This window comes from Euleptes europaea, chromosome 9, assembly GCF_029931775.1.
Source record: "Euleptes europaea isolate rEulEur1 chromosome 9, rEulEur1.hap1, whole genome shotgun sequence".
Classification (NCBI taxonomy): domain Eukaryota; kingdom Metazoa; phylum Chordata; class Lepidosauria; order Squamata; family Sphaerodactylidae; genus Euleptes; species Euleptes europaea.
In genome coordinates, this window is record NC_079320.1 from 13,836,214 (window position 1) to 13,853,146 (window position 16,933).

The window sequence follows — 16,933 nt, forward strand, 5'->3', positions numbered from 1 at the left end:
AAAATATACTATGGCTCAGCTTTATAGTAAGATTTTCTTTTAGGGGTCGCCAATCTTTTAGAGCTGGTGGGCACCTTTGGCATCCTGACACAGAGTGGTGGGCACAGCTATGAAATGGCTGCCCCAGGAGGCGGAGCCAACCACAAATGTCAGAGAGTGAGGTCATGCATAACTCCAGCAGTAACTCTTCAACATTTCAGGCAGAAGCTTTGTTTAAGAGGATGCCTTTTGAAATGGGCATATTGTTTAAAAATAGTTTCTTGCATACACACAGCTTTCCTGCAGCCATTCAATGAAGAGCCTTGTGCTGTACTGGCAGCAGCCGTCAAAGCAACTTTTTAAAAGATCTGCCCAGACAATTATCATAAGCCCTGCTAGGCAAAAGGCCCACCTGGCCCCTCCCACTTTAAAAAAACACTTGGGAAGCACAAAGAAAGGTGTCAGGCACCACACTGGGGAACCCTAGTCCAGATTGTGAACGCAAATGCATGTCAAACACTGTATTATATAATTCAATCTTTTCTGGGAATGGTGCTATATATAGATAGATAGATATAGATATATATAATCTGTAGAAACTCATTGGCCCTTTACCTTAATTTCAGGTCCTGAGCATACAAGTGAAGTGTTTCCATGAAATTATTACTATAGGCTACAGAGTCTATCGTTCTTATGACTTGCCATGGTTTAGAACTTTAAGCTGGTAAGTAATTAGTGGAAATCTGTATTCTTGCTCTTCTAGCCTTTTCCTATCACAATCCATCAACATGACTTTATAGTAAATAAGTAAAAGTATAACAAACCCAGGCCTAGGGTTTAATTCTTTCTCTTATTGGATTTTTGGCACTTCAGGTCAAAACACATTTAAATACGTCAAACTTTTTATTCATAGCAACAGCTTAAAAATAGAATGTTACAAAAACATCATTCGCTGTAGTTTCCAAACCCGCTACAGTAATGAATACTGTTGAACAATTAAAAATACTGAACAATTAAACAGATTGCATTCTTCTGTTTTCCTCTCCCTCTGTCTTCATGTATCTGCTTGTTCAGACAAGATTTTGTAGATTTGCAGGATGTTTTCTGTGTACAGAATGTCTGGCTTCCCTAAGATATGCTCTGTAAATTCTCAAGCTTTTAGTGTATTTCTCCAAAAATCTACCCATATGAAAAGTGGGGGAGGGGTTATGTCTTACTCTGTCCCCCAACGTAATTTAGCTATTCTGTATATCACAGGTATTTCTTGCTATGCGTGAACTACTTCTTTTATGGAGAGACTGTAGCAGATTACTTTGCTACATTTGTTCAAAGGCGAGAACAACTTCAGTTCCTAATTCGATACCACCGATTTATATCTTTTACGCTCTATCTAGCAGGTAATTTTGTGCATCTTGTCAGTGGCCATTATAGATTTTTTTTGTACTACATATTATTCTTTGCCATCAGGTTCCTGTATATTCATTCACTTTTGCTTATATCCTGCCTTTCCCACTGAGACTCAAGGCAGTTTTTTCGTCTACTCCTCTACTAAGACTAGCAGAGAGAAAACTCTCAGATTAATACATCATAGTAAGACATGGTCAAATAATATGCTAAAATCCTAGACCTTTGCAAATTTTATTCTGGTTACCAGTAGTATAGAACAGGAGTGAGAAGAAGGTAATTCATGGTCCACCAGAGGATCACTAACCATTACTTTATTTTCTTTACATAGTTATACTCTTCCTTGACCTGGATGGCAGAGGCTAGCCTGGTCTCATAAGTTAAGCAGGATTGGCTTTGGTTACTACTTGGATGGGAGACCACAAACAAAGTCCAGGGTCACTCCACAGAGACAGGCAATGGCAAACCACCTCTGAAGTCTCTTGCCTTGAAAACCCCATGAGGGGGTTTCACTTTATACACACACACACTGTGCTTTTCTCTCCAGTGGGGGCCTAAAGCAGCCTACAGTGGTGTTTATTTCTCCACTTCATCTTCACTTTGTCTTTTGAGGATAGGCTAGCCAGAGAGAGAGAGAGTGAGTGACTGGCCCAAGATGGTTTGCTTTTGTGTTATCAACTTAATGTATATTAGTAGTCATAAGTTAAGGGGAAAAAGGTAGACCATAGAAGACCAAAGACAGCCCATCCTGGAGTAGACCAAATAAGGTTTTACAATGTTCGGAGAAATGCTCTTGGTTTGCCCGTTTGGGGAAAGGCAGTTCCACAACAGAGAAGCAGTAACTGAGTCGTGGTTTGTATGTTCCTTGTAATTAGAATAATGGTGCAAAACATGTCTTCTGGTCTTTGCATAGGTTTCTGCTTGTTTGTGTTGAGTTTGGTGAAGAAGCAGTATCGTCTGCAGTTTTACATGGTGGGTACGAATCCCTTAGCTGCTAAATTGCATCTCAAAATAATCAGCAGCGCTAGTCTCTTCCAGGAATGTTGAAAATGCATTGTAAAAAGCCACAATACGTCAAAGCTGTTTCCCCTACGTCTAATACATTACTATTATTAATCCGAAGTGAAGCCATTGTAGAGATACCGCTGGCAATGTGTAATAATAGGTTTGTTGTTGTCCTTTGTTGAAAATTATTCCTCTGAGGCTTCATTCCATCATGCTAGAGTATGGGCTGCATCTTGATGGGAGAGTAGAGTTGTTGTTTTCTGCAGACATCAGTCAGCAAAACTGACTGAGCATCTGAAAAACCTTAAGAGCAAAAACGGAAAAGTTGATTGGAATTTAAATAGGTTTACAAAAAGTAGAAGACACAAAGGGAAAGAGATTTGGTCTAAAATTCTCAGCTAATAACCAGCCTCCTGTGATTATCGTCTTTCTGTGGGATGTACTTTTAACACTACTAACCTCTTGGGATAACCTTTGAACATCACTGCTTTTCCAGGATGGTTGCAGATGTGCTCGCAGCTGTACCAGGGGATGATAATGCCCCAAACACCAAATATTACATTAGTCCCTTCTAAGATGCATAATCCAGACATTTAGATATACAAACATACATGAAGCTGCCTTATACTGATTCAGACCTTTGGTCCATCAAGGTCAGTCTGAGACAGTCAGCTGCTTTCCGGGGTCTCTGACATCACCTGCTTCCTGATTCTTTTAGCTGGCTTGGCCCTGGGACCTTCAGCATGCAAAGCAGGTGCTCTACCAGTGAGCCAGAGCCCCTCCCTAGAAGGATGAGCACGTGCATGTCATACATGCTGCTGGGAGCATAGAAGTTGCAGCTTCATGTATCTACCTGTCATGAGATCGCACACTGTGCCACCCGCATGATTGTATGTATGCTTGGAATGGAGAAAAGTGGCCAGCCCCTAGATATTAATTGTTTGGTAGTCTGCAGGATGACCCAGGCTAGCCCAATCTCGTCAGATTTCAGAAGCTAAGCAGGGTCAGCCCTGGTTGGTATTTGGATGGGAAATCACCAAGGACGTTCAAGGTTGCTATGCAGAGGAAGGCAATGGCAAACCACCTCTGTTCATCTCTTGCCTTGAAAACCCCAAGAGGGGTTGCCATAAGTCGGCTGCAACTAGACAGCACTACACACACACACACACACACACACACACACACACACACACACAGTCCGCAGATGTGATCTGTACTGGAAACAGGTGATGTGAAAGACCTCTGCCTGAGACCCAGGAGAGCTGCTGCCGGTCTGATCAGACAATACTGATGGACCAAGGGTCTGATTCAGTATAAGGCAGCTTCATGTGTTCAAACAGTTATTTAATTATGCAGGTATCACAATGAATTACAGATCACCAATGTGGAGGGACTCCTCTTTCACCCCTAGTGCATTTTGTAGTTCACATGTGTGAAGTGTTAAATGTGTTAACTGTTAAAATGTCTGTTTATAGGAACTAACTTTTCTTAATACATGTTCGTAATTATGTAGCATTATTTCTTCATAACTTTGTCACTGACATATCAATGTTTTAATTCAACCATTTTCCTTCTCTGTCATTCACATAAAGAAATTAGGTTTTTAAAAAATTATTTTTTTTTCAATAGCTGTTGTCTTCCAAAACTAACACCACTAGATTGCGATACACTGTGCACCCCTCATATTGTAGAATATAAATATGTATGTTTGGTGTGTGTGTGTGTGTGTGTGTAGCTCCTTCAGCCAAGCAACCATTTTTATTTAGATGTATTGATCTGTGTTGTTGTCACTAACTGTTGTGTTATTGCACTGTTAACAGTTCGCATGGACTCATGTCACTTTGCTGATCACTGTAACTCAATCTCATCTTGTCATCCAAAATCTGTTTGAAGGCATGATCTGGTAAGGGGACAGTAATTCTTGCAAATCTATGCATATATCTCACTCTTGTATATATGTTGTTTCACACTGACACTCTTACCCCTCCCCCCCCAAAAAATTGAGTGATCCTTCGTCTAAGCTTTGTAAAATGTCTGGAATCAACAGAAAAGCAAAGACTGTGGGTGTCCTATTCTGTGACTATCTGGGGCCCTCCCTTGCGCTGGCAGAGCTTCATCCTCCGATCACTGCCTTTACTGCGTTCCCACTGAACCCAGAGAAAGCACAGAGTGGCGTCACTGTCGTAAATCCTGTATCTTGGGAGTCCAATAAACATCTGTCGGATTTGCTTTCCAAAGACTTTAGTGCTGGGATGCAAGGCCAGGATGGCTTTAAAAAGGCATAGATGGATGTAGAAGAAGAAGAGTTGGTTTTTATATGCCCACTTTCTCTCCCACTTAAGGAAGAATCAAACCGGCTTACAATCACCTTCCCTTCCTCTCCCCACAACAGACCCCCCCCCCTGTGAGGTAGGTGGGGCTGAGAGAACTCTTAAGAGAGCTGTGACTGGCCCAAGGTCACCCAGCTGGCTTCATATGTGTAAGAGTGGGGAAACCAATCCAGTTCACCAGATTAGCCTCCACCACTCATGTGGAGGAGTGAGGAATCAAACCCGGTTCTCCAGATCAGAGTCCACTGCTCCAAGTCATAGATGAGCAAGTCATAGAACTGCTGGCTTAGGAACAGGGTTTGTGTTTCAGAAAATCATTCTTGTAATCTGGCCTTGGCCAAGATCCAAAGAACTGAGATGCTGGGACAATGAGCCAAAGGGGTGCTTTAAACAACTTGTTTATCAAAAACAGCAGCTACTTCTCTCTCCCTCCCCCCAGCTCTTCACAGCAAACTCCTTTTTCAAAAGCAATTAGTGAAATGACTCAGGGCCACTGTTTCTCTAGGAGACCATAAGCCCTTCTTCGCCTGAGCTCAAGTAGTTCTTTGGATCCCAGCCCTGATATCCTGTTGTCTAGCAGCCTCCTACCATTTAAATGGAAATTAGGCATTCTGTTGTATGAAGGAACCCTGCTTCAACTACCCCACCCCCTTGTTTTTCCTTTTTGGAGGGAGAGGGGGATGTGGAGCTACTGTTCTGGTTAACTTTGCTGGTTTTCTTCTACGCCAGACTGCCTGTAATATTAGCCAACAGGAATCAATATTTTGCTGTTCTGGCTTATTAGATATCCTCTGTTATTGCGTGTTCTGCATAAGAACGTAAGAAAGGCCATGCTGGACCAGACCTAGGTCCATCAAGTCCGGCAGTTTGTTCTCTATTTACACATATATATGTACACACACATTCATATATACATATGTATATATGAGAGAATTTATAGTATTCAGAATTTCCTCAGGTAACAAGCCTGTTCTGAGGAGTGGCGTTTGCTCTAAGGTTTCTACCCAACTTTTTTTGTTGTTGAGCAAAATAAATAAAGCAGTAGCAGTCGTGAGGGCAGTTTTCACCTGGCTGCAAGTTGGCCAGAATCTCCTACAAGCCACCAAGTCTTTGTAAGAGTATTTACATTGTTTTGAGTTCAAATGATTTCTTTAACGTCTCTTTTCTATTACTCAGGTTTCTTGTTCCAATCTCAAGTGTTATTTGCAATGATATTGCTGCTTACATCTTTGGATTCTTCTTTGGGAGAACTCCTTTAATTAAGGTACTAAATTTGCGTGAGTAGTAATCAAAAATATGGCAGAGGCCATGCAGGTGGGCATATTTTGGGCAGGCTTCCATTTTCAGGTACTCTCTAAAGGTGTTCTTCAGGGGAGGGGAGTTGTTGAGGCCAGAGTGATCGACCCTGCTTCACATCAGTCATGGCTATTTCAGGGAACTTGCTGGAAAGGGCTTTCCTTCTTCTTCGCCAGACTGCCTGAAATATTAGCAAACAGGAATCAATATTTTGCTTCATTGGCTTATTAGACATCCTCTGTTATTGCATGTTCTGCATGCGCATGTATATAAATGCAGAGCCAACTTTCTTAAATGTATTCCTTCTCCTTTGTGTCCTTGACTTTCATTTCTCAGATCTTCTTTTACTGCACCCGTTCAGGGACTGTGGTGTAGGGAGACTGTAGTTACATACTACAGGGTGCTGATAGTCAGGGTACAGCTGTAGGGGTACAGTTTTCTCCACCACCCTCCCAATTACTGGCTTTGTCAAATCCTGTTCTTGCTTCCTTCTGGTTTAACCAGTGCTCTTGCCAGAGACATGTATAAATCTTGTTTAGCATCTCAAAGACATCTAGTTGGTAGTGCCCATAATATTGCTGCTGGTATTGGGCAGCGTCTGTCCATCTCCACCGAGTTAACTGTACTTGCAAAAGGATTTTACTTACATTTTTTTGTAGGCGGACTCTCTAAAGCACAAGCTTTTGTGTCTGCAGTAACTTGTAGCTGCGCATAGTCCTACAACAAGTAATACTGCAAATTAAAAGATGCCCGGGGCATCTGAATATTAGGTGTAAACAAAAGCATTTTAAATGCTGCTTTCCTGCTGCTTGTCGAGATTCTTTAAAAAAAAAATAATTCTTTGACACCAAATTATAATTTTTTCTTTCCTGTCTTGTTTAGCTGTCTCCCAAAAAGACATGGGAAGGCTTCATCGGTGGCTTCTTTATCACAGTCGTGTTTGGATTCATTGTAAGTGGACATCTCTTTTTCCATACTAATGCTGTGCTACTTGGCACTGGATTTTTAAACTGGCACAGATGAGTTTGAAGCACTGCCAGCTAGTTGCCACTTCTGAGCAATTTGGTTGTTAATAAATGGAGGCTGAGAACACTTGTGGGGATCACAGCCACAAAAAAGGCTTTTGCGGGTTGGGTGTCACCGGCAAGACGTGTAACTGCCCCATCTGAACTAAACATGGGGGCAGAAGAGATTCTCCTTACCCAAGGTGGCTGGGGAGCAGCCAGGGAGACGGGGGCGATGGCAACCGTGCTGTGCAACGCAACTTCTGAGCTTGGGCCTCAGTTGCCCTTTGGAAGGCCCGGACAGCTTCCTTCCCCTTGGAAAGAGGACCTCATACAAAGTTTTGAAGCCCTCTTTTATCTTCCTGGACCTCATGGCTGCCTCCCATGTTTTTCCAGGTCGCCTACCTTTTGGCTCAATATCAGTATTTTGTATGTCCTGTGGAATACAACAGTGAGACCAACCGGTTTGTCACAGAGTGTGAACCTTCAGAACTGTTCCAGTTACAAAAATACTCCATACCACCGTTGCTACAGGTTGTGCTGGGCAGGGTAAGTACAGCAGAAACTTTGAATTAAAGCGGAATCTGATTAGGTCAGAACGTTGGGATGAAATGTTTGTTTAGGAACGCGAGTGTCTGAAGGGTGACCGGTTCTCATGTTGGTTTCTATCTTTCCCTCTCTGCCTTCAGAGCAGGTAAAATAGAAAACTGTTTGAATGGAACAGGATCAGATTCTCTCCAGGATCAGAGGAGCATGCCTATTATATCCGGTGCTGTGGAACACAGGCAGGACGGTGCTGCTGCATTCGTCTTGCTTGTGGGATTCCTAGAGGCCCCTGGTTGGCCACTGTGTGAACAGACTGCTGGACTTGATGGGCCTTGGTCTGATCCAGCAGGGCCTTTCTTATATTCTTATGGAATAGCCCTTCACCCTTTGTTTCCACAGAGGTACAAGAGGCTACTGCTGAGTACTGACCTGCATCTTGTTATGACAGTCCTCACTTCTAGAAGGGTTGTACCTGATTTGGTGCAGTTGATTCAGCTGAAGGGGCAGAGGCAGAAGAATCAGGGGCAGGCACAAGGTGGGTGTTCTGGCCAACAGCCTCCAGCCCAGAAACTCGAGGATACTGATAACTTGGCAGCCGGTCCAACTGGTGGTTTTTTCTGGGCTTATGAAGGGTTTCAGCGCCGGTCCCTTGAAGCTTGCAGTTTGGACTGTTGGATCACTCATCTGCTGAATCACATCTTTTTCATGTTGGGGATCCTGGCGATGTATACTGTGCTTTGGTGGCATCTCTGCAGGTTCTGAGCTTTGGGTGTATCCTGCCCTGATCAACTCTAGCGTGCAGACATGTGCAGTGGACTGGTCCCACTAATGTGCAAACCACTGGAAACATCCTGCTGTTCATTGCTGGGGTTAGGCCAGCTTGGAAGGACGGAGAAGACTGGCGGAAGCCCTTTGGCAGGTGATCAGTGTTTTTGGTCCTCCTGTGAGACCATCCTAGTTGGGATGAAAGATAAGAAGGAAACTCTGCCTACAGCAAGGACAGAAGACAAAGAGAAGACATCCTTTCAGAGTTCCTTGAGCCTGGGAATAGGAGGTTGAAGTTGGCAAGACCAGGCCATCCTTGGCATTCCCTGACCATAGTGCTGATGCCCCTTATTTTGTACCCTTGCTGTGGGTGCACTGCTACTCTTTGGTTGCTAATTGTTTTACCTGCTCCAAGAGTCCAGGCTTAGCCTGAACTGGTGGCCCTTGTGAGGGCAGAAAGGTGGCATATACATTTTGTGAAATAAAATAAGCAAATTAAATAAAATAGCCAGCTGCCCAGCGAGATGGTGAGTTTCAAGGATAGTCTGCTCCCATAATCCACCCCCACCTCCTGTGATCCTTAAGAGTAGCTCAGAATGAAGAATCTGTTGTCCTGGGGGCCCTGCTGCCTGGAGGACTGGGTGGGAGAGTGGTGACGGAGAGTTTCCGCAGGCTGAGCGGAAGCCCATCTCTCCATTGCACCATCTGGCATTCAGGAAGGAGGAAGGATCCCTGCATTCCGCCTGGTGAGGCCAGAGACTGCTGCTGTCTTATCGCTGAAGAATGGACTTTGTACACCGGGAAGAGAATGTGGGTTCAGCCTCTGATGTTACTGATAAGACGACTGTTATTGGAAGTGCTGATGTGCCAAGGAAGTGTGAAGTGGATATAATTGCTAGAGAACGTTCTGCAGCCTTGCTTGTCAGCTTGGAATTTGTGAGGCCGCCCTTGTGTAGTTTGGAGGCAAGGATGGAGAGGCTGCCGTATTAAGGAGTGCCGAGGATGGCTAACGTTTGTCATGATTTCTTGCAGGAAACAGTGAACCTGTATCCATTCCAGTTGCACAGCATCGCGTTGTCGACATTCGCCTCCTTAATCGGGCCTTTTGGGGGCTTTTTCGCTAGCGGCTTCAAAAGAGCTTTCAAAATCAAGGTGAGTACTATATGGGGGGATCTCTGTCATTTTAGACTGAGTCTTTTTGTGCATACTTTCTGTAATTGTTTTTTAAAAAATAATTTTTATTTTAAAGAGGGGATACAAAAGGGAAACAGAAAGGGGGAAAAACAAAGGTATCTGACATACCGTTAGGAAACTGAAAAATAGTAGTTACAATGCAGATCAGACATTCAACATTACTTTGCATGGTGCAGTGGTTAAGAGCGATGGTTTGGAGTGGTAGAGTCTGATCTGGAGAACCGGTTTGATTCCCCACTCCTCCACATGAGTGGCGGAGGCTAATCTGGTGAACTAGATTTGTTTCCCCACTCCTACACGCAGAGCCAGCTGGGTGATCTTGGGCGAGTCACAGCTCTGTTAGAACTCTCTCAGCCCCACCTACCTCACAGGGTGCCTGTTGTGGGGAGGGGAAGGGAAGGAGGTTGTAAGCCAGTTTGAGTCTCTCTTAAGTGGTAGAGGAAGTCGGCATATAAAAACCAGCTCTTCTTCTTGGGTGAGATATGTGATTAACATAATCAATAAATGATCATCTATAATTATTTAGTGTCTCCACACACCACATAATTGTAAATATAAAGTTGAAGCTACAATGTTAAAATGTTAAAAGGAAGCCACAGCCTTCAATTTGCAAGATCTGAGCAAGGCTGTCAAAGATAGGACATTTTGGAGGACTTTCATTCATAGGGTCGCCATGAGTCGGAAGCGACTTGACGGCACTTAACACACACACAATGTTACACCACTAAATACTGTCTAATTTCTCACTTGAACCTTATTAATCGTGAGCCTCAACATAATTATAAAATAATTTCCATTTCTCGTGATGTTCAAAGGTCATATCATTACTTGTGTTTATCATATTGGTCATTCTTGCCAAGATAGCATATCCCATTAATTTGTCTTTCCATTCTTCTATATCTGGAAGGAGCGATTGCTTCCATTTCCTAGCTAAAACCACCCTTGCTGCAGTTGTAGCATATTTAAATAGATCCTTTAGTTGCGGAGGCTGTAATTGTTTTTAAGCAATGTAAATTGAAAATCTGGTGTCCCGGTTTCTTTTTTCTTTTTTTGAATAAAAAGTTTATATTATTTTTCTATTCAAATTATCAGCATATACATCATCTATTTCTAAACATTAATAATAATAATATCAAATTATTAATCATAGTAAATTTAAACTTATAATGACTTCCCCCTCACTCCCTTCCATCTAAAAATAGATTGTATATACTTTTGCTAACAAAATTAATCCTCATATTATTTAATTAATGTGTTGGTATCTTATCTTGGTAAAAATGTATTAATCAACTAATATAACCATAGTACAAAGTATATATAAATATTAAATCAAAGAATATCCTTTAAATGAACCCATTACAAATTGATTTTCACAGTAAATTCTCCACGCCTCCCATTCCCCCACAAATTGTGCATTATCAGTCTGATTTATCAAAGCTGTTAGTTTCGCCATCTCTGTCAATTCTAGCATCTCTGTATGGAATGATCCAGATCTTTGACGAGTTGAAGACATTTAAAGTTGATGCCTTTTTTTTAGAGATTTTGGCAGGTCCTGAAATAATGTTTTTCTAGGGTGTGGGTAGACTATTAGTCCATACTAAGCATAATCGTTAAGTTATTTTGTAGAAAATCTTCAGAAAATAAGTAAAAAGTAAGTTTTTAAAGTTTGAGTTACCAACGAGTTCTTATAGACACTCTAGGTCGGCATAGATCAGGAAGTAGGAAGTTAGCCGGAAATGGTGCTGCCGCAGACCTTCCGACGTCCCCTTTTTGTACTTTTCAGTGGCTAACCTTTTTGTTGATGCACCCGAGGGGCTCGCTTCCGGTCCTGCGTGCTTCTTTGCTTCCTTTCTCCCCGTTGCTGGCAAGCTTGCTGCAGTGAGATAGTATTCCTAGAGGTCTTCTGGTACTCCAAGATGAATTTTTAAAGACGTGGCAGGAGGACCTTCCCAGCCTGGAAAGGGTAGCGTGACCAAGGGGAGGGAGGGTTTTATTTCTCCTTTCCCCTCAAACATCACAGAGTCTGATTGGTGCTTGCCACGTCCATCAGAAAAGTAAATTGTTTAGTCTACCCACAGATCTACTTGATAGAGTCCTTGCCGCTTTATCTGACATCTTATCTTAACGAAAAAAGTTTTATATAATGGGGGGGGGGAGCATGAGGAGTTCCCTGTTATTTCTGCCAGCCGGATCAGCCTCCTCTTCCCGGTAAGATCAAAAGTATTCTTGTTACTCACAAAGATTTCGGGGGGTGAAGTATTTTCTTCTTTAAATAGTTCATAAGTTGGTTATAGGTAATGGAGGTCCAAGCCTGATGCCAAGAAACGTTCGCGGTGATGCCTTCTCCCCTCAGTGCCTAGTGGGACAACATCCACACCCCCGGGGGACTTAAAAAAAGCTCCCTCGGGGAGTATGGGAGTCACACCGCTTTCTTCGGGCTGCAGAGGAATTCCTGAATCCCAGTCCACTATTTAGGACCGGGTTGGTATGCTGAAAACACTCCAAATCAAAACATTTCTTGGATTCCCTTGGGAGCTCTCCCAGGGACGTGTGCTTGGGACCAGCTCGTTACCAGAAGCCTGGTGTCCCGGTTTCTTATGGGTTCTTTAATAAATATGAAATACTTTGACCAGTTGCTTAAATGGCTCGGGCACAATTTTACATTGAAGCCAACTGATGTAAAAGGTAAATCATTAAAGAAATATTAGTTTATTAGTTCACCGTCCTGAACAGGTGCTAGCTGGAGAGCATAATCTTCACTGTATGGAGCTTAGAAACAGAGCTGGAAGGGGATCCCCAAGGGTCATCTAGTCCAGCCCCTTGAACAATTCAGGAAATTCACAGCTACCTCCCCCAGTAACCCCCTGCTCTGTGCTTTCTTATCTCCCTAAAGGATTTTGCAGACACTATTCCTGGCCATGGCGGAATCATGGATCGCTTTGACTGTCAGTACCTGATGGCTACTTTTGTACATGTCTATATCACCAGTTTTATAAGGTAAATTCACATGGACGATGCCTTTAAGACGCCCCCTGAAATCATTCTTCGGGTCATCCTGGAAGCACTGGTATGGCTTGGATCAGTGAGGGGCTGCCATGCATGCAGGGGTAAAGGCCCCTGAGTTGCGCTGGCATGAAAGGCAGTGAAGAGGGAGAGAAGAATTCCGTTTCCTTTCATGTTTCAACCAAGAAGAGTTGGTTATTCTTGCACAGACAATCTTTGTTTTTTTCCCCTTATTAATGAAAGTTCAGGTGGGAAGGTAAAGAAAATGGAAAGTGGGTGTTGTGGCAGTAGAACTTGCTATGCTTGTTCAATGTTAATGTTTTAATTATATATATGTATTTGTGGTTTTAATTGTAATAATTTTATACTGTTAGCCACCCTGAGCCCGGCTTTAGTCAGGAAGGGCGGGATAGAAGTATAATAATAATAATAATAATAATAATAATAATAATAATGCCTCATTAAGGTGCTTGCTAATTTCCCAGTTAAAGCGCCTTTGATGTGGGACCTTTCCCTTTCGCGACCATTGAGGGATGGCCTTTAGGTCAGCTCTTTATAAATGTGTATTTGACCCAGTTGGCAAGAGGGAGGGGGGATGGAAGGCAGTGTCGCAGCTTCAAGTACTGACTTTTCCCCACCTTGTCTCCTTTGCATCTGACCGCCAGGGGCCCCAATCCCAGCAAGCTGTTGAAACAGCTGTTGGTCCTCCAGCCGGAGCAGCAGTTGAACGTCTACAAAATGCTGAAGTCGCACCTCATTGAGAAAGGGATCCTTCGGCCGTCACTGCAGGGGTAGGGGGACCAAATTGAGGACTACAAAGAAAAGCACAGCTGGAAAAGCAGGTTTTCCTTGTGCAAAGCACCCTGCCTTGGACTGAAGCCAGGTTGTGAGTCAGGCAATATGAATTTCTGTGACTGAGATTACTGTGAATAACCAGGAGGCCATCGCAAAGGTTTTAACTCTCTTTTTTAACAATTGCATGTTTTTGTGCACACTCTGTCCCTCCCCCCCCCCCCGTTTTGATGTAATGCGACTTGTCTCTTTGTTTCCTGCTTCACAGTTTGTTAAAACAGTTACACGGCACACTCCTGCACAAACTAAAGGAACCCTAGAGAGTACACAATTATTTTATATAAATTCATTTTATTGCAATGATATTATTGACTCCAACTCAGTTAATGACACTGTATAGTACTGCGTTGGTTATCACTGTAATCCTAGGTGACCGAATTACTGAACTTTAACCAAACAATGGGGTAGATGCTGTTTTCATACTGTGTTGTGTCGCTCGTAGGAAATAGGAACGAAAACCTGTAGTGAGGAACATGCTTTGGCAGCTGTTTGCCTACCCTGGATTCCTCAGGTTAGTTTTATTTCTGGTGGTGGGCATAGAGTCAGGACGAAGGAAATAAATCCCTTTGGGGAGGTCGCCCGGATTTTCTCGGTAGAATCTGAACGGCCAACTGAAGCACAGGCCTTTCTTTACCAGCGTGTCCTGCTTGGGAACTTCTGGACTCCCAAGGACTGGCAGCTTTCTGAAACGAGCCTTGATTATTTGTGCCTCAGTGTGTGGGTGTATTGATTGGAAGTAACTTTCCCTTCATTGTGGTAAGTGCAATACGAGCTCTAACTCAGCAATATTTAGATGATTTATCATGGAGACTGAGCTGCCCGGGCCGGTCAGGGAGGAAAAGTTGTCAGTTGCGAGACGGGTGTCGAGTGCGTCCGCTACCAGTTCAGTCTTGAGGGTGATGGGCCGGCATCTTAAAATCTGCACCTCGTTTAGACAAATTGAATGTTATCGGAACTCCGTGAGTTCTGTGTGACTCTTGTGATATATATGTGGCATGAGTTGCTTCCTTGTGGCTTTTATGCAATTTTCTTTTTATCACGTCATAAACCAAAATAAACTACTTAAAAATAGATATCTAATAAAAACAACTTAAAGCACACGAATGCCAAAAATGTGGATCAGTAGTGACTAAGTAGGGTTTAAGACACCGGCTTCGGGAAAGCTTCTCCTAAACAGGCCTTGGAGAAAGGAAGGCGAGCTCGGAAGGGTAGTCTGTGACCCGGCAGGGTTTGAGTTCTGCGCAGGAGGCTGGTACGCTACCCTTAGTGCGAGTTAGCTTACATTTGCTCGGAGCGTTTGAGTGTAAGGTTTTTTTGAAGGGTTCAAGGCACTTCTTTGGTGCTATTTGATGAAAATGGAGAGAGATTAACCTCTGAGTCTGACCAGGAGGACTTGTCTGTTGATAGATACCATGATAGCAGCCATGGTTGCTCTGGTGGTGTTTTAAGTCTGCCTGCACAGAACTGTTGTGGGAGAGTTGGGTGTGCAAGGCCATAACCCTCTTATTATGGAACCTGTAGTAAGTGGGCAAGTACATCACCAGTCTGCAACACCAAAGGCCCCTTCTGACGTTACACCTGCAGTGTTGAGAGCAAAGGCTGCTGTTACCTTTCTTGATCCCCTCTAGGAATGGCAGATGTTCATGATCAGACAGGAAAGTCTGCTAATATGGCTCTTTCTCTTGAGGTGGGAAAGGAGCCATGCCTTAGGCTTCTGTTCCATGTCTGAGATCTTCTGCCTTTTTGTGGTGGGGGGAGGCATAGCCATGCCTCTCGCAGGGCTGTGGTGACCTAAGACACTTTTTTGTGCCACGTCGTAAATTCTTCTGCTGGGCCTTTCTGGTCCTCTGAAGAAATTCTCGTGCACAACACTTTGCAGCTGCGCCGCAGGAATCTTGCTTGCTGTAAAGGTCATCCCATGCTGGATTCCTTCAAGTGAATCGTTCCTTTGGGGATCCCAGCAATCAGTGATTGCAAAAGTCTGTCGCACAGTGTGGAAAAGATTGTAGTTACAAAATTAAAACGTTCTGCCCTGACTCGTGAAGCTTCCTTCTTTGCCTTCAGAAGTGCCAGGGTGGAAGCACTGCTGAGCAGACCGATATTTATTTATATTTTAAAATAATCAGTCTCCACCATCACCTAGTCTTCCATTGAAGATTTCTCTGTGATGAACAGTGACGTTAGATCTCTGAGAGTATTTATTGCACACTCTCATACTGAACCAAGAAATCTAGGCTTGACTGTTAAGCTGGAACAAAACAGCCTAAGACTGAAAAAGCGGAGCAGCCAAGGGAAAGATGCCGGCAGCGGGTTCAAGGACAAAAGCATCCATAGGAATATTTGCACTGAAGTTAGTTGTCACTCATAGGCCTTTGGGACTTAGGACATAGGTTCTGTTAGAAATATTCTGCCTGATTATTTATTCCATCCCTGAAGATGGAATCATATGAAATGTAAAGCTTAATTTTTATGTAAAATGTATCTTTTGGATTATTTTTGGTGTAATTTTTATAGCATTTGTATTAAAAATAACACTATTTAAGCCATTGAATGCAGGAGAAGAGCTGAATCCGTCAGCTCCGTTTGCACTGTTAAGGGACACGATTATAAAATTGTTGCTACTTATTAAAACAGAAATGCTTCCTGGAGTCTTTGGATGTGTGCTTCCCACTTCTGAATGTATGTGTGTTGGATACCACTGAGCACATATTTTGGTCTGCTAGCTAAGCTTGTTTCTACTGAGACCACACGCTTTCAGGCACGCTCCCCAACTTTAGTAAACACATATCTGAATCAGTGCTAAGGGTAAACCGTTCCCTAAACTCAGCATTGGATGCGCAAGCTTTGCTTAAAACAAAGGTGGCGTAGGTGCCATGTGTGGTTAGATTCACCTGGGGCAGCTAATTCTTAACCTGTTTTGTCGTGTGTGTGTCCCCCCCACCCCAGGAAAGATTGTGGTTTTACCAAGTACAATTTAAAGCTGAATACTTAAAAGTGAAACAGGCAGGTTGAAGCAGACAGGTTACTCCATAGAGAACAGTTCAACCCCACCCCTTGGCCAGTGACGTCTTTTTTTTTTTTTTTTTGCATGTCTCTTATGCAAGGCACTATTACCTGGTTTAACGAAAACTATCAAAAGTTGGATGTATATACTGTAAATTTTGAACCTTGAAATGTACGTTTCAGTTGACTGTTTCTTAGAGGTGGGAGGAGGTTAATAAAGCTTTGATCAAATCTTAACAGCCTGACTTTCCTCCCTATGAATGCTTTTTCGGGGATAGGCAAGTTTACCATAAACCCTGTTTGTACCTCTGTGCATCCAATTTTGTTAGGGTAGGCTCACCTTTGGTGACCTCTGCCAACAAAGGCAAATTTCATTGGCATCAACATTAGGTATCGTTATTAGGGCCATCCTACTTGTTCTTGGGCCATTTTCCCTGGATGAGTAATACCAAAGGGTGTCAGAAAAAATGTGGAACAGCACAGAAGATCTAATTCAACGGTATCTGATTTTCATCGTTGGCTATGGTCCGCTGCAGAGGATTCCCGTACACA

General features: G+C 43.2%; 1 protein-coding gene across 1 annotated transcript in view; it reads left to right on the top strand.

Annotated features, from left to right (window-relative positions):
• CDS1 (CDP-diacylglycerol synthase 1) overlaps window positions 1-13,382 on the top strand; it is a 30,628-nt gene extending 17,246 nt beyond the window's left edge. The window contains 10 exon segments of the mRNA XM_056855801.1: window positions 606-703; window positions 1,237-1,376; window positions 2,297-2,355; window positions 4,209-4,291; window positions 5,895-5,982; window positions 6,897-6,965; window positions 7,415-7,567; window positions 9,362-9,481; window positions 12,417-12,520; window positions 13,192-13,382. Of these exon segments, the coding sequence (XP_056711779.1) occupies window positions 606-703; window positions 1,237-1,376; window positions 2,297-2,355; window positions 4,209-4,291; window positions 5,895-5,982; window positions 6,897-6,965; window positions 7,415-7,567; window positions 9,362-9,481; window positions 12,417-12,520; window positions 13,192-13,321 (1,044 nt within the window). The 3' untranslated portion in view covers window positions 13,322-13,382.
• The last annotated feature ends 3,551 nt before the right edge of the window (window positions 13,383-16,933 follow it).